General features: G+C 43.3%; 1 protein-coding gene across 4 annotated transcripts in view; it reads left to right on the top strand.

Moving 5' to 3' along the window:
• LOC134352092 (septin-9-like) overlaps positions 1-18,776 on the top strand; it is a 585,694-nt gene that overhangs the window by 401,812 nt on the left and 165,106 nt on the right. For all 4 annotated transcript variants that reach the window (XM_063059263.1, XM_063059262.1, XM_063059265.1 and 1 more), the window contains one exon: positions 12,336-12,527. In XM_063059263.1, the coding sequence (XP_062915333.1) occupies positions 12,336-12,527 (192 nt within the window). The remainder of the gene's footprint in view (positions 1-12,335; positions 12,528-18,776) is intronic.

An 18,776-nucleotide genomic window follows, 5' to 3' on the forward strand; every position in this document is an offset into this window, starting at 1 on the left:
TATACCTGTCCTTGGTGGTAGGTAGGCTGGTGCTGGTGATGAGTTGGGCAGTTTTGACTACCTGTCGTAGAGTTTTCCAGTCTGGAGCAGAGCAGACACTGTTAAATGTAGGAAAACAAAAGACTCATTCACATACAGAGTATGCTCCCAAAAATAACATTTTAAATGCGTTGTTCACACCAAGTAGGTATGTACAACCCTCTTATCGTGAGTCAAGATGGCACGAAGATAATAAATTTACTTTGAAATTTGATAATATTCAATTTCCTCTGTAGCACTGCTAGTCTTACTTGCCAACATGGTTCACAGATTATTCGACCAACTTGACTGAACGTGTTTGCCACTCAACACAGAAAAGGCAGCGGTTAATTTGCACATAGCAATCTGGGAGGGAGCAGGTAATAATGTTCATTACTGATGACGATTTCCAGAACAAATATTGACCAGGACAGCCGGGATTATTCCTGCTATTTTCTTAAAGTAACATCAGAATCAGAATCAGGTTTATTATTACTGACATACAGTACTTGGCACGTGGCCAAGTGGTTAAGGCATTGGACTAGCGACCTGAAGGTTGTGAGTTCGAGCCCCAGCCGAGGCAGCGTGTTGTGTCCTTGAGCAAGGCACTTAATCACACAGTGCTCTGCGACAACACCGGTGCCAAGCTGTATGGGTCCTAATGCCCTTCCCTTGGACAACATTGGTGTCATGGAGAGGGGACACTTGCAACATGGGCAACTGCTGGTCTTCCATACAACATTGCCTAGGCCTGCGCCCTGGAGAGTGAAGACTTTCCAGGTGCAGATCCATGGTCTCACAAGACTAATGGATGCCTTTATTTATTTACAGTAATGTACAAAAGTCTTAGGTGTGTGTGTATAATATATATATATACAGAGAGAGAGAGAGAGAGCGCAAGGGTGCTATATATAGCAAGAGTGGGAAGGGGACAGGGAGAGGGGAATCATGATTGGGAAAAGGGGAAGGGAGAGGGGAGGGAGTGGGAAGCACTGGAGGGGAATTGATCATTACCGAATAAACCAATTATTTGGAATAAAATGACCTTGCCTGGTATCTCAGGGCTGGGTGTGTCAGCACCCGTGCCAACTGGCACTCCTTCTCTAGTACCCGTCCCACACCCCTCCCATTGTGCTCCACCTTCACCATTCCCAACATTCTTTGCTCCTGCCAGATTTACAAACACATTGACAAATGCAATACTGTTCAAAAGTCTTCGGGACCCCAGCTATATACTGTATATGTGCCTCAGAGTTTTTCAGAGTCCTGGGTGTCGTGAAATTAGTTGTTTTATGGCAGCAGTACAGTGCAAGGCATAAGTTACAGTAATTAAAAAAGCTGAATTGTGCAAAAGAGGAATAGTGAGGTGGTGTTCATGGACTGTCCAGTACTCTCAATAGCGAAGGGGGAGAATATGATTCTAAAACATTGAGTGTGGGTCTTCATTCTCCCTAGTGCCCCAGGGAGAGGGCATGTCCTGGATGGTGCTCTGGTGGGAGAGAGTTACCCAGCCAATGCTCCTGACGTGCTTTGTCGACGGTGGAAATGCCTTTGGAACATTAAAAGGCGAGTCATGCTCTGCAAGAGACCCAGTCTCTGCCAGGCTGTATTTGGTTGATCCAGTTGAATTTCTGGTTAGTGGTGACTCCCAGAATGTTGTTGGCAGGGGAACTTGCAATGATAATGCCAAGAAAATATCAACGATAAGTGATTACATACTCTGTACGCAAGTGGTTCTGCTGATATTGGAAATCCAAAGCAACACGTACAAAATGCTGGAGGTTCCCCTCTCCCTATCAAGGAGAAAACACTTCCAGCTAACAAAGTAGTTTAAGCACAGGCCATTTATTTTCTGTGAAACACGTTTAATCTGAACAACATTCTTAAAACATATTTAAAACTCAGAGGATTTCCATCAATAAAAGACTTCCAAATCACAAACCATTTCTAAAACACAAAAGATCTCCAAAACATAGTTACAATTCCTCTAAGCTGAAAAAACATAGCAACCATGCAGATGAATGAAATATCCATCTCTAAAATCAAAAGCAGAGGAATGGACTCTAGTTCACCCTTGTGTTTCTTTCATACTGCTTGATGTTCCTTACACCAGTCCTGAAAACTCTGGACTGCTCTCTACATATATATTGTTTCTTTGTCACTTAGCTGGCTTCTTTTTTGCGTGTGCCTGCATGCGTGCAAGTCTGTGCGTGCGTGTGTGTGCGTCCGTGATGATGTCTTTTTCAGGGCTTTTACTTTACAAGGCGCGGAGCGAGAGAGAGACTGTGTGGCGAGCCACTCCTCACACAGACACTTTCGCAGTGTTTTCCCTTTATTTTATGAGGTCGAGTTGCGATCTCGACACTCAACCCGGCATGGATGGAAAGCGTACTCGGGAGCGGACCCGACGAGTTTCGAACCCGGGAACCTCCGCTCCTGGGTCCAGCGCCGATGTCGTTGCACCACCAGCTGGCCCAGTCACTTAGCTGGCTTCAGCAGTATATGATATTTCCGCAGATACCTTTTAATACAAACGGTCTAAAAGTTTCTTGGAGACTCTGACTTTGAGGTCGCCATCAGTTAGAGCTGACCGTGGGTATTGTGTCCTAGCTGTCTAGATATGCAAGCTTGGACAGTACAATATGGACAGCAAGCTGTCGCCCATGTAGCAAGTTCCCCCTCTCCAGGCAACTGATGAGCCCAAAGGAACGGCAGAGACTGATACAGATTGGTACCAGCTGGGTTGCTGAAGTTGCCAGTCAGCATTGAACTCAATGTTGGACTGTCTTAGGGACTCCAGCTGCGGATTTTCCTGTGAGGTTTACTGCCGAAGCTTCTCCCATGAGCTTGTATAGCCACAAGGCAGCAGAGTTTTGAGATCAAGGTTTTCCTTCTCCTAGATGAGCTGCCAACCACGGCTGATGAGCCCCATCTGCCCAAAGTAATTGGTTTTAAGGCACCGGTAACCCGCCTTTGACCCTTCTCCTGTCAGTAAAAATGGTTCCACTGGGCTTAGTAGCTAAGCCACACATGAAGGCTTGGAGCTGGACTTGGTTATCAGAGGCTATTTGAGGAGCTCGTCATTAGGAGCATTTAGTAAGCAGTGGGAGCCTGTCCCCACTACAACCCCTTAACTATAGCAACCTTAGGAGACACAGATACCAGATAACCAAAGTTAATGCCATGAAGCTAACTTCCCTGAGTACATGAAGCTTCCATTTTATTAATAGATCAATCATTGATATGCTAAGCGATTGTCTCCATTTGGTCTATAAGCTTGCTTGAACCAAACAATTTAGCCAGCTTTTCTGTTTTGAAACAAGCCCAATTAAATATCCATTGTTTTACACTGCACCTCTTAAGCAACAAGATAGGTGCTGTGACCCAACATCCTGCTTTCGATAGACAGTGCTTGTTTGCAAAGCTGTGCATTTTAACTTCAAGCTGATTACTGCTTTCCATTTATATTAAGAATTGAAGACTGGCCAGATCCATTTATGACCAGATCCTAAACAATGAATATTAGTTGGAAGGTTTACCGACAAGTGTTTGATCTTTATAAGCAGCAGCTGCTGTGTTTAGAAAGCTAAGCTTGGCAAAAAAAAACAAGAGGCCTCCTGGCCCAGGAAGTGAATATTCTTCATAGAGTTTGACGAGACTTAGTATGTCACCAAAGACTCTTACAAATTTCTACAGGGGCATCATGGAGAGTATTCTTATTGGGTGCATCACCATCTGGTATGGAGGGGCCACTGCACAGTATTTGAAAAAGCTTCAGAGTGCTGTAAATGCAGCCAGCTCCATCATGGGCATTATCTTCCCCAGCTTCCAGGACACCTTCAAATGGTGATGCCTCAAAAACGTGGCATCTATCATCCAGGACATGTCCGCTGCTCATTGCTTCCATCGAGGAAGAAGTACAGGAGCCTGAACCGGCTACAGGAGAAGGAATAGTTTCTTTTGAAAATGGCGGGGCAGTAGTTTAAGCAGAAATCTTGAAGGATCTTGCAATTTATTTGTGGAACTGGGACATTTTGATAATCCTGTAAATAAAGTTCAGCTCAAACTGGAGCATTGGAGCCACTTCACTTGTTCACTTAAGTCCTCAGGAAAGAAAAATATTGTTTGCAGAGTCATAGAATCCTACAGCACAGAAACAGGCCCTTTGGCTATCTAGTCCATGTCAAACCATTATTCCAATTAGTCCCATTGACCTGTATGTGGATCATCGCTTTCCATATCCCTCCCATCCACGTATCAATCCAAACTTCTTTCAAATATTGCAATCAAACCCGTATCCACCACATATGCTGACAGTTTATTCCACACTCACACCACCTTCTTATTAAGGTGTTTCTCTGCAGGTTCCCCTTAAATAAAGATTAATTTTATTTGTCACGTGTACGTGAAACATACCTTGAAATGCATTGTTTGCGTCAACTCAAATGAGTGAAGATTGTACTGAACTCCATTTCTGGTACCAACATAGCATGTCGACAACTCACTAACCGTAACGGTATAGCACAGTCTGGGGTACATAGATATAGGTAGGGTGTCTAAGACCTTTGCACAGTACTGTAGTAATTTTAAGTATTGCACTGTACCGCTGCAAAAAAAAACCAAATTTCATGACATATGTGAGTGATGATAAATCTGATTCTGATATGGGTCTCTATTGTGCAGTGAGAGTGGGAAGGGGGCAGGGAGAAGGGAATCATGGTTGGGAAACGGGAAAGAGGAAGGGGAAGAAGTGGAAAGCACCAGAGAGAGATTTTGTACTGATCAACAAACCAACTGTTTGGAATGAAATGACCTAGCCTGGTATCTCAGGGCTGGGCGTGTCTGCACCTGGCCCACACCCCTTCCGTGGCACTCCGCCTTCATCGTTCCCAGCATCCTTTGCTGCAGCCGGATTTACAAACTCACTCTTCGCTCCACCTTGGCAAATACAGTGCTGTACATCTTCAGGCTATGAGAGGAAACCAGAGCACCCAGAGGAAACAGGTGCGGTTACGGGGAGAACGTACAAACTCCTTACCGGTAGCAACAGAGCCCGAATCCCAATCTTACAGCTGGACTGTAACAGTGTTACCCCAACCGTTACACCACCCTTAACCAATGACTTCTATTTGTCGTCTTACCCAGTATCAGGGGAAAAGCCCTGCATAGATTTACCCTATCTGTACCCCACATGACTTTGCTGTCTTGGTAGATCTCCCCTCATTCTCCTACCCTCCAGGGAATAAAATCCCAATCTATTCAAGCTTTCCTACAACTCAAGTCCCGCTAACATCCTTGTAAATTTTATCTGCAATGCTCTAGGGTTCAGTGGTGTTGGGGAAGAGCCAAATGCGTTGTTAGGAGAAAATATTTCATACAGCAAGCAGTTAGGATCTGGAATGCAGTTGGAGCTGGATTATATCTGAAAGGAAAGAATTGGCAGGGCTATTTGGGAAAGGATGGGGTAGTGGAACCAGCTAGGTTGCTTTTACGCAGTGCTGGTATCAACTTGATGGACTGAATGGTGTCTTCCTATGCAGTGGCCATCCCTGTGATTTGTGGGAGATACAAGATGGTTCATGGTCACTTTATGGTACACAAGCATAAGTGGAGATGGCCTTTGTCTGGCATGTTTGTGGCATTTATATCACTTGTCACTGATCAGCCCATGCCAACTTGTTGCCTGGGTCTTGCCACATGCAGGCATGGTCTGACATCTTTGCTTAGGGATTGTGAATGGTTTTGAATATTGACTTTGAATGTTCTGATTTGCCTTTGAGTAAACCATAGTTTGCAGAAGATGAATTATTTCTACAGTTCCTTTCCAGAACACTATCAAGGAAATGCTGTGCTGATGGGGGTACTGTCTTTTGGGTGAGATATTAATTCTAATATTTATTTCCTGTGGAGCATCAAGAAAGCTCACCTCTGTCCCAGGATACTGACGGACTTTTACCGCTGTACCATTGAGAGCATACTCACCAACTGCATCTCAGTGTGGTATGGCAGTTGTCCCGTATCGGACCGCAAAGCACTCCAGCGTGTGGTGAAAATTGCCCACCATTGAGAACATCTACCATAAACGCTGCCTGGGTAGGGCAAAAAGCATTATCAGGGATGCATCTCACCCTAACCATGGACTTTTTACTCTCCTGCCATCCGGTAGGTGCTACAGGAGCCTCCGCTCCCGCACCAGCAGGCACAGGAAGAGCTTCTTCCCTGAGGCTGTTACACTGCTGAATCTCACATCACAGCGCTAAGCATTATTGCACCTGTATTGTCTTGTCTCAGTACTTTTATATTTGTGTGCTGTAGCACTTCTTTTATTCACAGTTATTTTGTAAATAACACTATTCTTTGCATTTCTGGTCAGATGCTAAATGCATTTAATTGGCTTTGTATCTGTACTCGGCACAATGACAATAAAGTTGAATCTAATCTAATCTAATCTGGTAGATGTGGAAGTCTTGCTGTTCTTTCAAAGGAAAGCTGGGAAGTTCTTTCTGATGCCCTGGCCAATTGTTAAAGAATAGTTTTGCTGATTAAGGGTTAGCTTTATTTGTCAGATGTACATTGAATCATACACTGAAACCTGTTTGCATCAAATCAAATCAACGAGGATTGTGTTGGCAGCCCGTAAGTGTTGTCACACTTCTGGCACCAACATAGCGTGGCCACAACTCAGTAACCCTAATGTACGTCTTTGGAATGTGGGAGGAAACCAGAGCACCTGGAGGAAACCCACACAGCCATGGGGCAAACGTCTTACAGGCAGGAGCGGGAATTGAACCACATTGATGAAAGCTGGTGTTGCAAAGTGCTGTGCTAAGCACTACGCTATCATTGCCGACTCAATAATTATCATCCAATCAGCATTTTAGTGAGAACATTATCATGGCATTTGTCTGAGGAAGCCAGCAGTGCATTGATTAGCAGCCGTGGTGGCCCTTGGAGGCTGCGAAAGTCACTATATGAATGAAAGTCTTCTTTTTCTCTCTGTCAATGATAAGCCAGAGGCCAGATTCACGAGGCAGCTGCTGTGAGCGATGTTCATTCACTCAGACAAGTTAAGCCTTTATTGGCCTGATGCTGATGAATGGAGCTGAGCATTGCTGACACTTTCACCAGCTGTTACAGTAACCAGCCTCAGCAGATGAGCCAGCAAAGGGAGCCCAGGCATGGAAATTTTAAATATGCTGCTTAGTCATTGATCAGAAACTCACAGTAAAGGAGTGCCCATTCAAACTGGCTGAAGAATCTAAACCTCATCAGGTTTATGCCTAATGGATTCAAGTCCAAGTGCTAGATTAGAACTCCTAAGCACCTTACATAGAACATAGAATATTACAACAAAATTACAGGCTCTTTGGCCCACAATGTTGTACTAACCTTTTAAACAACTCTTAAGATCAATCTACCCCGTCGCTCCTTCATAGCCCTCCATTTTTCTATCATCCATGTGCCTATCTAAGAGTTTCTTCAATGCCCCTAACATATCTGCCGCCACCACCAACCCTGGCAGGGCATTCCACACACCCACCACACTCTGTGCAAAGAAAATTTATCTTTGACATCCCCTCTACCCTCTTCTCCTATCACCTTAAGATTAAGTCCCCTGGTATTAGCCATTTCTGCCCTGGGAAAAGGTCTCTGGCTGTCCACTCGGTTTATGTCCCTTAACATCTCGTCTACCTCGATCAAGTCACTTCTCATTCTCCTTTGCTCCAGTTTCACATTTCACCTTCTGACGATGTTTCCAAACAGCTTTCTAAGCTACCAACTATCTTGTATCTGTGAGCTGTAGAGACAAAGAGTGATTCAGAATGGAAACAGGCCCTTTGTCAGTGCTGACTATTTGCTCTGATTCTTCTCCACCCTCCCTCCTTTCCCATCAATTACCTACGGCTTCTACCACCCGACTACACACTAGGGGCAACTGACAGGGTTCAATCAACCTGTCAAACCTGCATGACCCTGGGATTTGGGAGGAAACCGGCGCCGCTGGATGAACAGGGGCAAACTCACGTGTAAACTCTGCACAGACAGCACCAGAGGCCATGATCGAACCCACTTTTGTCCAGGCATCTCCTGAGCCTTTAGCTTTCTACAAGGAACAGAAGTCCATGCCAGACCAGTTTCCTCTGCTCCTGTATGAAATTCTCCATCCTTGGTAGAATCAGAATCAGGTTTAGTATCACTGGCATATGTTGTGAAATTTGTTATCTTTGCAGCAGTGCAACACATAATAATAAATAAATGAATTACAGTAAGTATGTATAAAATAGTTAAATTAAATAAATTGTGCAAAAATAAAAATAAATGTAGTGAGGTAGTGTTCAAGGGTTCAATGTCCATTCAGAAATCTGGCAGATGGGAAAGAGCTGTTCCTGAATCACTGGGTGTTTGCCTTCAGGCTCCTGTACCTCCTTCCTGATGATAGCAATGAGAAGAGGGCATGTCCTAGCTGATGGGGGTCCTTCATGATGGTTGCTGCCTTTTGGAGGCATTGCCGATGTCTTGGATACTACAGAGGCTAGTGATGGACCTGACTAAGTTTACAACTCTCTGCTGCTTGTATTGATTTTGTGCAGGAGCCCCCCCCCCCCCATACTAGACAAGGATGCAATCAGTTGGAATGCGCTCCATGGTCCATCTGTAGAAATATGTGAGTGTCTTTGGTGACATACCAAATCTTCATAGACTTCTCTGCACTCTCTAGTGCAGTGTTGTGAGGTGACAAGAGAATCAGAAGCTAGAACGGAGAGAGCTACCGTGTTTAACACAACTTGACGCTCGGTTTCTCCCCCTGCCCTTACGTTCCATAACGTGCTGGGCAAAGTTCTGTGATCAGAGAGAGTAAGTAGAGGAGCACTCTGGGAAGTTGGGTGAAAGCAACAGGATATGTTGTATACTGAGCGATCAGTTCTCCCCCCAGCACTGTGATTTATGGAGTGCTACTGGGAAGAGTCAGGCTATGGGAGGCCCACTCACCATAATAGCAGGGGCATGGATGCATAGAAGCTAAATTGCGGGACTAGCATTAACGTCCTGAAGCCTGAGCTATTAAAGCAAGACATGTGAATCCTATCTTGAGTAAGAAATTGAAGTATTTAATATCAATAGTGGTATAAAAATGGTAAAAATGTGTTCTGTGTTCTGCCAAGGATTATGGGCATGCTATGTTGGCACTAGATTGGGTAGCGCCACTTGCGGGCTGCTCCCTGGCACACCCCTGGGTGTGTTGGTTGATAACACAAACAACGCATTTCACTGATTTTTCCCCGTACACGTGATAAATAAATTTGGTTTGAATCTTAAACCTGAATCTTGAATAAGCCTTGTCCAGTAAAATCCTTCAGGGGAAATAGAAGTATTGCATACAGAGGGAGGAAATCTCTCCTTGTCTGTCCAATACATCAACTCAAGGCTTACTAATGTGGTTTCCTTTTTAACTACACAAGATGGACAAAAAATGTGTGGGCGTTGCCAGTGGCATCTGCATTTTGTGAATGAATTTGCTTCTCAAAACCCTAAAGTGTGGGAACAGGATGGGAGACAAAATCCACATAAGTAAAACTCAAAATTATATAGTTTGATAAGATATAAAGATTCTTAATAGTTCTACAAAGGCAATTAAGAGAATGGTTTTTTGATGATGAACAGATGTACTGTAAGTAATTGGCTGGTGGAATGCAGTGGATGCAATTAATTAATCCTTCCTGACCATTTTCTGTAAGTGCACCAATATACAATATACATCTTTCCATTGCATTTATCTTGATGGGGTTGAGGAGAAATTCTTTAAATACGTTTTTCCAAACAACACAATTAAATAAAAGCACATGGTTCAATAAATGTACATTTTCTAAACTTTAGGGATGTCATTACAGGCTCTGCTCTGAACTGATCTTATGACCTACAGGCTCACTTTCAAGGATACTTTACAATTAATTTTCTCAGTATTTTGGGGAAGAGCAGTGGAGATATGACTCTACCAAAGGAGGTTTAAGGCACTCTTTCCCTCTGCCAACCTGCAGGCCACCCTTGGGCAAGGAGCCCCCCCCCCCCACCCCGATCATGGTCATGTGGAGCCATGGGAGCAGGTGGAGGATGGTCACATGAGCAGCCGGTGCAGATCCCAAGTCCTGGTTATGCGACCGCTGACACCAGCCAGACAATCTCTGAAGAGTATTGATACTGGCTGGGGTCACCAGTCTTGTAAAGATACTGCCCAGAAGAAGGCAATGGCAAACAAACCACTTATGTAGAAAAAATTGCCAAGAATAATCATTGTCATGGAAAGACCATACGACACAGCACAGAGTGAACAAATAATCCTCAGTATTATTTTTTGTTTGCAGAGTTTGTCGTCTTTAGCACATTGGTTGCTTGTCAGTCTTGATTTATGTTTAGTTTTTTTATAAATTATGTTGTATTCCTGTTTTTTTACTTGTAAATACCCACAAGGAAACGAATTTCAAGGCAATAGGTGGTAACATATGTACTTTAATAATAATTTACTTTGATCTTTGAACTTTGTGCCCCAGTGCAGTACCTGGGGGTATGACATGGTATCGGAGCTTCCGTCACTGGGAGTTGTTTCGCTAAGCCCTCCACCTTCTCACTCAGGTGACTGTGAAAGAACCCACGGCCCTGTCAAGGAAGAATAGACAAGCCCCAGACAATATTTATGTCTTAAATGTCACATGGCCATTCCTCTATTGCTGTGTGTAAATTGACTGTGTTTTACAACGACCGGACTTCAAAAGTTGCTCTGTAGGTTGTAAAGTGTTTTGGGACAACCCTAAGGCTGTGAAAGTTATTGAACAATTGCAAGTCCTTTCCCTTTCTCGTTTTGTTTATATTAATCCAAGGCTTACCATTAGAAACAGCTGCCAAGGGTGATTGCATTACACATTCTCCACTGGGGCCCTGTGGATTAGAGCAATAAGTGGATTCACATTTGTGAAAGGGAAAATGACAACCGTTCTAGATATTGTTTGTACAGACTCTGAAATGATGCACCTTCAGACATGATGGCACAGGCTTCATTAAAAATGAGTAGGTTTTATAGACACGTAGAGGAAAATGGTTGCTAGGCTTCATCTGGTAGCTAGGCCTCATCTGGTAGCTAGGCCTAATGTGGTTTCCTAGATGGCAATTAACTGTATTGATGTAAACTTTCCTCAGAATTTCCCATAATGCCCCAATGGTGAAGCCATAGTGCATAGGAGCAGAATTAGGCCATTTGGCCTGGCCCATCAAGTCTTCTCCGCCATTCGATCCTGGCTGATTTTTCTTTTCTCTCAACCCCATAAGACATAGATGAGAACTGGGCTCGCATTTTCAGTGGGTGTCCAAGCACTTTTGTGCATAAATAGGACAAAAGCAGCAGAATTGCTTTTCATTCGCACCTGTGTCTCCTCCACCAACTTTAAGAGAGTGAGGGGCGATAACTGAAACATGGTGGAAATGGAGAAGATGTTTCCTATAGTGGGAGAATCTAGAATTCGGATTCACTGTTTAACATTAAGGTGTTGCCCATTTAAGGCAATGATGACGTGAAATTGGTTTATTTCCAGAATGTTCTGAACCTTTGGAACTGTCTTCCTCTGTGAATATTTTTAAGGCAGACTTAAATGTTTGCTTATTCAGCAAGTGTGAAAGTTTACTCGTGGTAGGGAGGAATGCAGATTTGAACCTGCAATCACAGACAGTGTGGTCTCAAAAGGCTGGGTGATGGCAATCTGCTCTTAATTAATATATTTGTCAAATTTACCCATTTCATCTTCTCAGTTCACGTGGAGCGTGGAGCTCAGTTCCGACGCCATCTGCAAGAAGTTTGTACGTTCTTCCTGTGGTTGCACAGGTTTCCTCTGGGTGCTCAGGTTTACTCCCACAGCAAACCAGATTAACCGGTTAGCAGGTTATTTGGTCATTGTAAATTGTCTTGTGATTAGGCTAGGGTTAGATAGATGGGTTACTGGGCAGTGTAGCTTGTTGGGTTGGAAGGGCCTGTTTGGTTCTGTATCTGTAAATAAAATATATTTAGCAATCTTAACCACTGTATTTAAATAAAAATATATAAATTATAAAAATTAATGTGACTCATATTGATGCTTAAAGTCATTAATGCATGTAGACTAGCTGACTAACCAATGTTGATCATGCTGAAGAAATCATACCCACGCGGAAAGCATCTAATTATAATTGGCAGTTTTATTTCCGCCAGGAAGGTTTGGATTCCGGGTCAAATCTTGTGCACGCTTTCACCATTCTTTTCTTTAACTGTCTCTCCCTCTTGTCATTTTGGCTAGGATTAGGTCTGAAGGAGGTGAAAGCGACGATGGCGGAGAGAACGCAGGAGACTGGGCTTGTTTGTTCGGAAGGATTTAAGAAGGACACGACGGGGCGAGACCTCTTTGGATATGTGGGCATTGAAGCAGTCCTGGATCAGATGAGACGCAAAGCCATGAAGACCGGGTTTGAATTCAACATCATGGTCGTAGGTAATTATAACTGTGTGAGCCCGAGGGAGCCTGCCCTACCTCACTGATTGATACCGTAACCATGCTGTGTCCAGCTTCCTTTATACATGCTGAAGACTGTTTATAGTGTAACTTTAATATGAAAAGGAAGGGTCATATTCTTTCCAACAGAGGAAATATAAATTATAAAACTGTCAGAAACTCAAACAAATCTTTTACACAGTGACTTAATTATGGACAGATGTGTTCTAAGCACTTGGCCTCTAACCTTTGCAACTTTAGTTTAAAACAGAGACAATTCCACCCATAAACTCTTTATTTCGGAGATCTACATTTTTGTTTCAGAAAGATTAATATGCGCCATAAGTACAATTGATACATAAATAAATGTATATGTTATTGAGGTGTTAGGAGGAATAGGAGGAAGATTTGGCCAACTTTCTCTCTCGACTACAGCATTTGGAGACGCAGCAGGACCAGGCTGTGATTTCACTGGGTAGAATTTCATTAGACGTCATTTCCCCCAGAGCATGATGCTTCAAAACTTGTCAAACAAGAGGAAGGGAAAATAAATGCTTTTGTTTCAACAGTTCTGAACTATGCTCCAATTACAGGGTGCAGCAGTGTAATGGTGATATTACAGGGTGCAGCAGTGTAATGGTGATATTACAGGGTGCAGCAGTGTAATGGTGATATTACAGGGTGAAGCAGTGTAATGCTGATATTACAGGGTGTAGCAGTGTAATGCTGATATTACAGGACGAGCAGTCCAAGTTCTGGACCAATGATCCAAAGGCATGATTTTGAAGCCCACCAGGGGAAACTTAAAGTCAATTAAACAAGTGCGGAACCATTGTTGATAATGGCTACATTGCAACAACTGGATTGTATTAAGAATGCCTCTGGTGAACTGAGAGAAACTGCCACTGTGGATAGAACTGGACTCATATAGAACATAGAAATTTACAGCACTTTATAGGCCCCTTGGCCCACAATGTTGCGCCGGCCATGTAACCTACTTTAGAGACTGCCTAGAATTTCCCTAGCGCATCGCCCTCTTTTTCTAAGCTCTATGTACCTATCTAAGAGGCTCTTAAAAGGCCCTATAGTATCCGCCTTCACCACTGTCGCCAGCAGCACATTCCACGCACCCACCACTCTCTATGTGAAAAACGTACCCCTGACATCCGCTCAGTACCTATTTCAAGCACCTTAAAAGTATGCCCCCTCGTGTTAGCCATTTCAGCCCTGGGAAAATACATCCACAAAATCAGAGTGCCCCAAAGAATGAATGACAGTTAAATGTTGGAACCCCAAAGCCACCCCCCCCCCAGCTCCCAGCTCCCACGCACAAGCAGCAGCAAAGCAATAAACGAGCACTCAAGCATCAATAAATTCACAACTTGCAGTATCCCAAAGACTACTTGTTTACCCGATAATTCAACATACCACAGGCTCTCTCTCTCTCGCTCTCTCTCTCTCGCTCTCTCTCTCTCTCTCTCTCTCTCTCTCTCCCTAACAAGGGAAAAAGAGATGTCCCCGTTTCACAGTGAGAGGGGAGACATAACAAAACATCTCGTCGATTTATGGTGCTAAAAGTCTGTTGCGTCACTTTTTCCGAGCACTGTGCCCAAAGAACTCGGGTCTCTGGGCACACAGCCAGCAGCCAGCTTGCTGCTTTCGATCTTCCGCCTCCCACAACGCAGCAGGCAGCAGCACCAACCTCAAGTCCGCCAGCTTCCAGAGTCCAGCACCCTGAAGATGCACTAGTCTTCTCCGCTGCATCCTTGGCATATCGAAAAGCGGCTGATCGTGAGACCCCGACAATGGGTCCCATTTCCACAAAGAACTGAAGTCAGCGCGTAACTCCAGGTCAGGGTCTTCAAAAGAACCTTGAAAAGGGAAAAAAAGATATTAAATATAGAAGTAGAGCTATTTCCAAAGATGCAAACAAAGGAGTCGCTGTTAGGCGCCATCGTCCTCCTCGGCTCCGTATTCTATATATTGCTGTATAGAATTATTTAGTATGTCCACAAGAAAATGTATCTCAGAGTTGTATATGGGGACATAAACGTACTTTGATAATAAATTTACTTTGAACTTTGGTACTAATATAGCTGAACTTTAACTTGGAATGTGTCAGGCTTCTAAGATGGCATGACTGATCGCCTCCATAGATAATGATTTTTTTTTAAGAAACTGGCGTTTCACCCAGCCTAGTAATCTGCACTTTAACTTGAGAATCTGCCTGCCTGCACTTGGTATTTGGAATGAAGCTTGGCCTCCCAGATGGTACATGCCCAAATATTTTACCTCAGGTCACGCTGCAGGTTGCCATGGGAACCAGCAAGAGTGTGAGTTTAGGTAGGGTAGCAGTTGGAGCGATGCTATTACAACTGGGGGCGTCGGAGTTCAATTTGGGAGCCGTCTGTGAGAAGTTTGTACGTTCTTGCTGTGAGCACATGGGTTTCCTCCTGGTGCTCCAGTAGGTTAATTGGTCATTGTAAATTGTTTTGTAATTAAGCTGGAGTTAAATAACTGGGTTGCTGGTTGCTGCGGCTCACTGAGCTGGAAGCGCCTATTCTGTGCTGTGTCTGTAAGTAGGTATATTTATTTTTGGGATCTTTTCTTAGATATTATACTGTAGTTTAAAATGTCAGGTTCAAGCCAAATCACTGCAACTTGATATCTCACTCCTTGTTGCCTCAACACGCATTGACCGAAGGACAAAACGTTGTTAGACTTGAATCACCATTAAACCCCATTGGTCCATGTATTGCAGGGGTTCCCAACCTGGGGTTCATGGACCCCTTGGTTAAAGGTAGGGGTTGAACAGTAGATTTTTACGCCTGTTGATGCACCTTAGCATCAGTTTCATTCTCATATGAAAGAAGGGACCAGAGTCTCTCTTGCCTTTCATTGCATCAGGGTAGCATCAACCCAAAGGAGTGCTTTGGAAGTGTAAGGTGAGAAAAGGAGTGTGATTCCACTGGAGTGTCACCCGCACTCTGGTTGTCATTCAAGTACCAGGGGCTAGATCTTCCATATTCTACCTCTCATGACCAAACTTCATTTCCTCTTCTGAGGTGCTATACAGTCAGTAGCTACTTTATTAGGTACACCTTCTTATTAACTCAAATATCTAATCAGCCAAGCACGTGGGAGCAACTCAATGCATAAAAGCATGTAGACATGGTCAAGAGGTTCATGTGTTGTTCACACTTACCGTCAGAAAGGGGAAGAGATATGGTCTAAGTGACTTTAACTGTGGAATGATTGTTGGTGTTAGATGGGGTGGTTTGAGTATCTCAGAAACTGCTGATCTCCTGGGATTTTTACACATAAGTGTCTAGAGTTTATAGACAATGGTGTGAAAAACAAAAAAAATATATCCAGTGTGCGGCAGTCCTATGGTTTAAAATGCATTGTTAATGAGAGAGGTCAAAAGACGATGGCCAGACTGGTTCAAGCTGACAGGAAGGCGACAATAATTCAAATAACCACACGTTACAACAGTGGTGTGTAGAAGGGCATCTCTGAACACACAACATGTCGATCCTTGAAGTGGATGCACCACAGCAGCAGAAAACCACAAACATACACTCAGTGGCCACTTTAATAGGTATAGGAGATACCTAGTGAAGTAAGTGGTCACTAAAATGTACAATAGTTTGTTATACTCACTCTTTTCTCTGAGTCCAATTTATTTCAAATTGGGTCCCCTACTTCTCACTAGTCAGTCTCCCTCACAGTGTTTTGGGCTCTCCCGGGGCTTAAGAACTGAGTGGTTGAAGGGAAGTTCTGTAGTTGCTCTTGAACCTGTTGTAAGTCTTCACTTTTTGTACCTCCATTCCAAAGATGGATGAAAGCAAACTCTCCTGGGCCATCTGGTGGGATCTTCGATGGATGTTGCCTATTTGAGGTAGCACCTCCTGTGGACACATCATGGCACATCCTTTCAGAGTCCACACTTTTGGCCTACTGTGCTTCCCTTAATGGAATGACCTAAATATGTTAATGTTATAAGACATTTCTGAAGGTGATACTCCACCAAATAAAAATGCACCTGCTGACTATTATAAACTGTGGTAATTATAATGGGAGATAATTTTGACAAAACTTGATTGTAACTCGGATATTATTGAACTAAGTTGTTTATCTTACTTTATGATTTAGGTAGGGCGATAATTACTTTAGACTTGTGTTAGGATTGATTGCCTTGATATTACTCCTTGTTTGTTTAAAGTTTGCCCTTATCTACATTAAGTATTTCTTAATACATTAAAGAGTTACAAAAGGAAACCTTGCTGCTGTGGTCACGTCTTTGTGAAAAGCTTTTGGATAAAATTTAATTATTGATTGAAACACATTAGCTATACATTAGCTCATGTATTTAGACAATAATGTATTAGGTGCTTATGTATTAAATTATAGACTTAAGCCTTTGATATTGAAAAGTTCAGTACAATTCCCAAACAAGTACAGTTTTCAAAGTGCTGTACAGTTTGCAAGATATCTAACTCAATTTCCTTAGATATTCCATCATGTATCCCATGACATCCGGAAATCCTGTTAAATGAAGGAAGTCATTGTAAGACTGTCTTTAATGAGATCAATTTACCCTTAAGGTAAACTCTTCCTTTGGGAAAATTAAGTTGACCTTAATAGTTTCAGCAAATCAATCAATATTATTGGCCTCATCAGTTAGAGAACTTCATAACTTTTTTTCTGTCTGAACCACTCCAGGATTTTTTTTCAAATTTGTTGTCTGATAAGTTGAAAAAAAGTTATATTTATAATCAAAATCTGAAACTTGTGTGGCCCTTCCTTCCTTAACTGCTCTAGAGTAGGGAAGGAGAGTTAGGGTGTTGCTGGGTGGAGAAACAGAGGGTCACGACTGGGATTCAGGGAAGTGAAGGTCAGATAATGGAGGGAGGGACACATATATTTCCTCCCTTTGCGATGCCTTGAATTTTTGGATTTGTGTCTTGGAAGATAATAAGTAACTGGCTCAAGTCCAAGTGGAATGTGCCTAGAATACCCAGAAATTGCTCGGACTGTGGAGCAACTTGTAGAACAGCTACCTCATAGCTCTAGTGACCTGGCTGGATGGGAATGAGAGCAGAGTAAAGTGAGATTTTAAAAGTTGTATGATTGCTGGTTGGTGCAACTGATTGGCTGTAAGTGTTTTGGGATGAATGGCTCTAATTCAATTGGCATAATTTGGGTAGATCTTGTGGGGGAAGGGTGGCAAGAATTTCATTCTGTTCTTTCTTGACACTCTTTTGGGTGTTTGAGTCAGAGTAATACAGAACGCATCATCCGTGTTGTCCGTATTCTCCGTGGTGCCCAGCAAACCGGTCCCATTTGCCTGTGCTTGGCCCATATCTCCCCGAAACCCCTCCTATCCATGTAATTATCTAAATATCTTTTGAATTTTACCACTGTACCTTACTCGGCCACTTTCTCTGACAGCTCATTCCATAAACAGACTACTCTCTTGCATGAAGAAGTTGCCCCTCAGATCTGTTTTAAACCTTTCACCTCTCATATTAAACTTGTGCCCAATAGATTTTAGCAACGCACACAAAATGCTGGAGGAACACTTTTCCATACTTGCTGCGTGGACTGCTGAGTTCCTCCAGCATTTTGTGTGTGTTGCTTGGATTTCCAGCATCTGCAGATTTTCCCTTGTTCCCAACAGATTTTAGTTCCCCTTCGGTGGGGAGAAAAAAAGACTCTGTGTGTGTGTGTGTGTGTGTGTGTGTGTGTGTGTGTGTGTGTCTTCACTCTATCAGCCTCTTTGCTTCCACACTCCATCTTTCTCACGCTTGAAGGTGAAGGGCCATTTTCCCATCTGCTTGGCTCCGCTCCCTCCCCCCACATCCATTATCTTCTGTCTGTTGCCTCTCAGTAGGTCTCATCCTGTTTTAACTCATGCTGAAAGTACCACAGCCCATTTTTCCCCCCTCTTTATCCCTCCAGGTCTTGTAGATCACGAGCAACTTGCTGAAAATGTACAGTGCAGATAGGGCTTCTGACTCACAGTACTCTGTAAACCTGAAAAATCATATTTTGGGAAAAGAAAATTCTTGATATGCTGAAGTAAATGTTATACTGTACATATTTACACTGACGAGCTTCAATCTCCTAAACGGTTTCTCACAGCGTATGCACAGCTTTGACCAATAGTTGATGGTAGTTTCACTTCAGGCACTCGCAAAAGCTTCTCTGAGACAGCTGGCAGCCGACATCTGGAGACGATTTCCT

The sequence above is a fragment of the Mobula hypostoma genome, chromosome 9 (genome assembly GCF_963921235.1).
Source record: "Mobula hypostoma chromosome 9, sMobHyp1.1, whole genome shotgun sequence".
Classification (NCBI taxonomy): Eukaryota; Metazoa; Chordata; class Chondrichthyes; order Myliobatiformes; family Myliobatidae; genus Mobula; species Mobula hypostoma.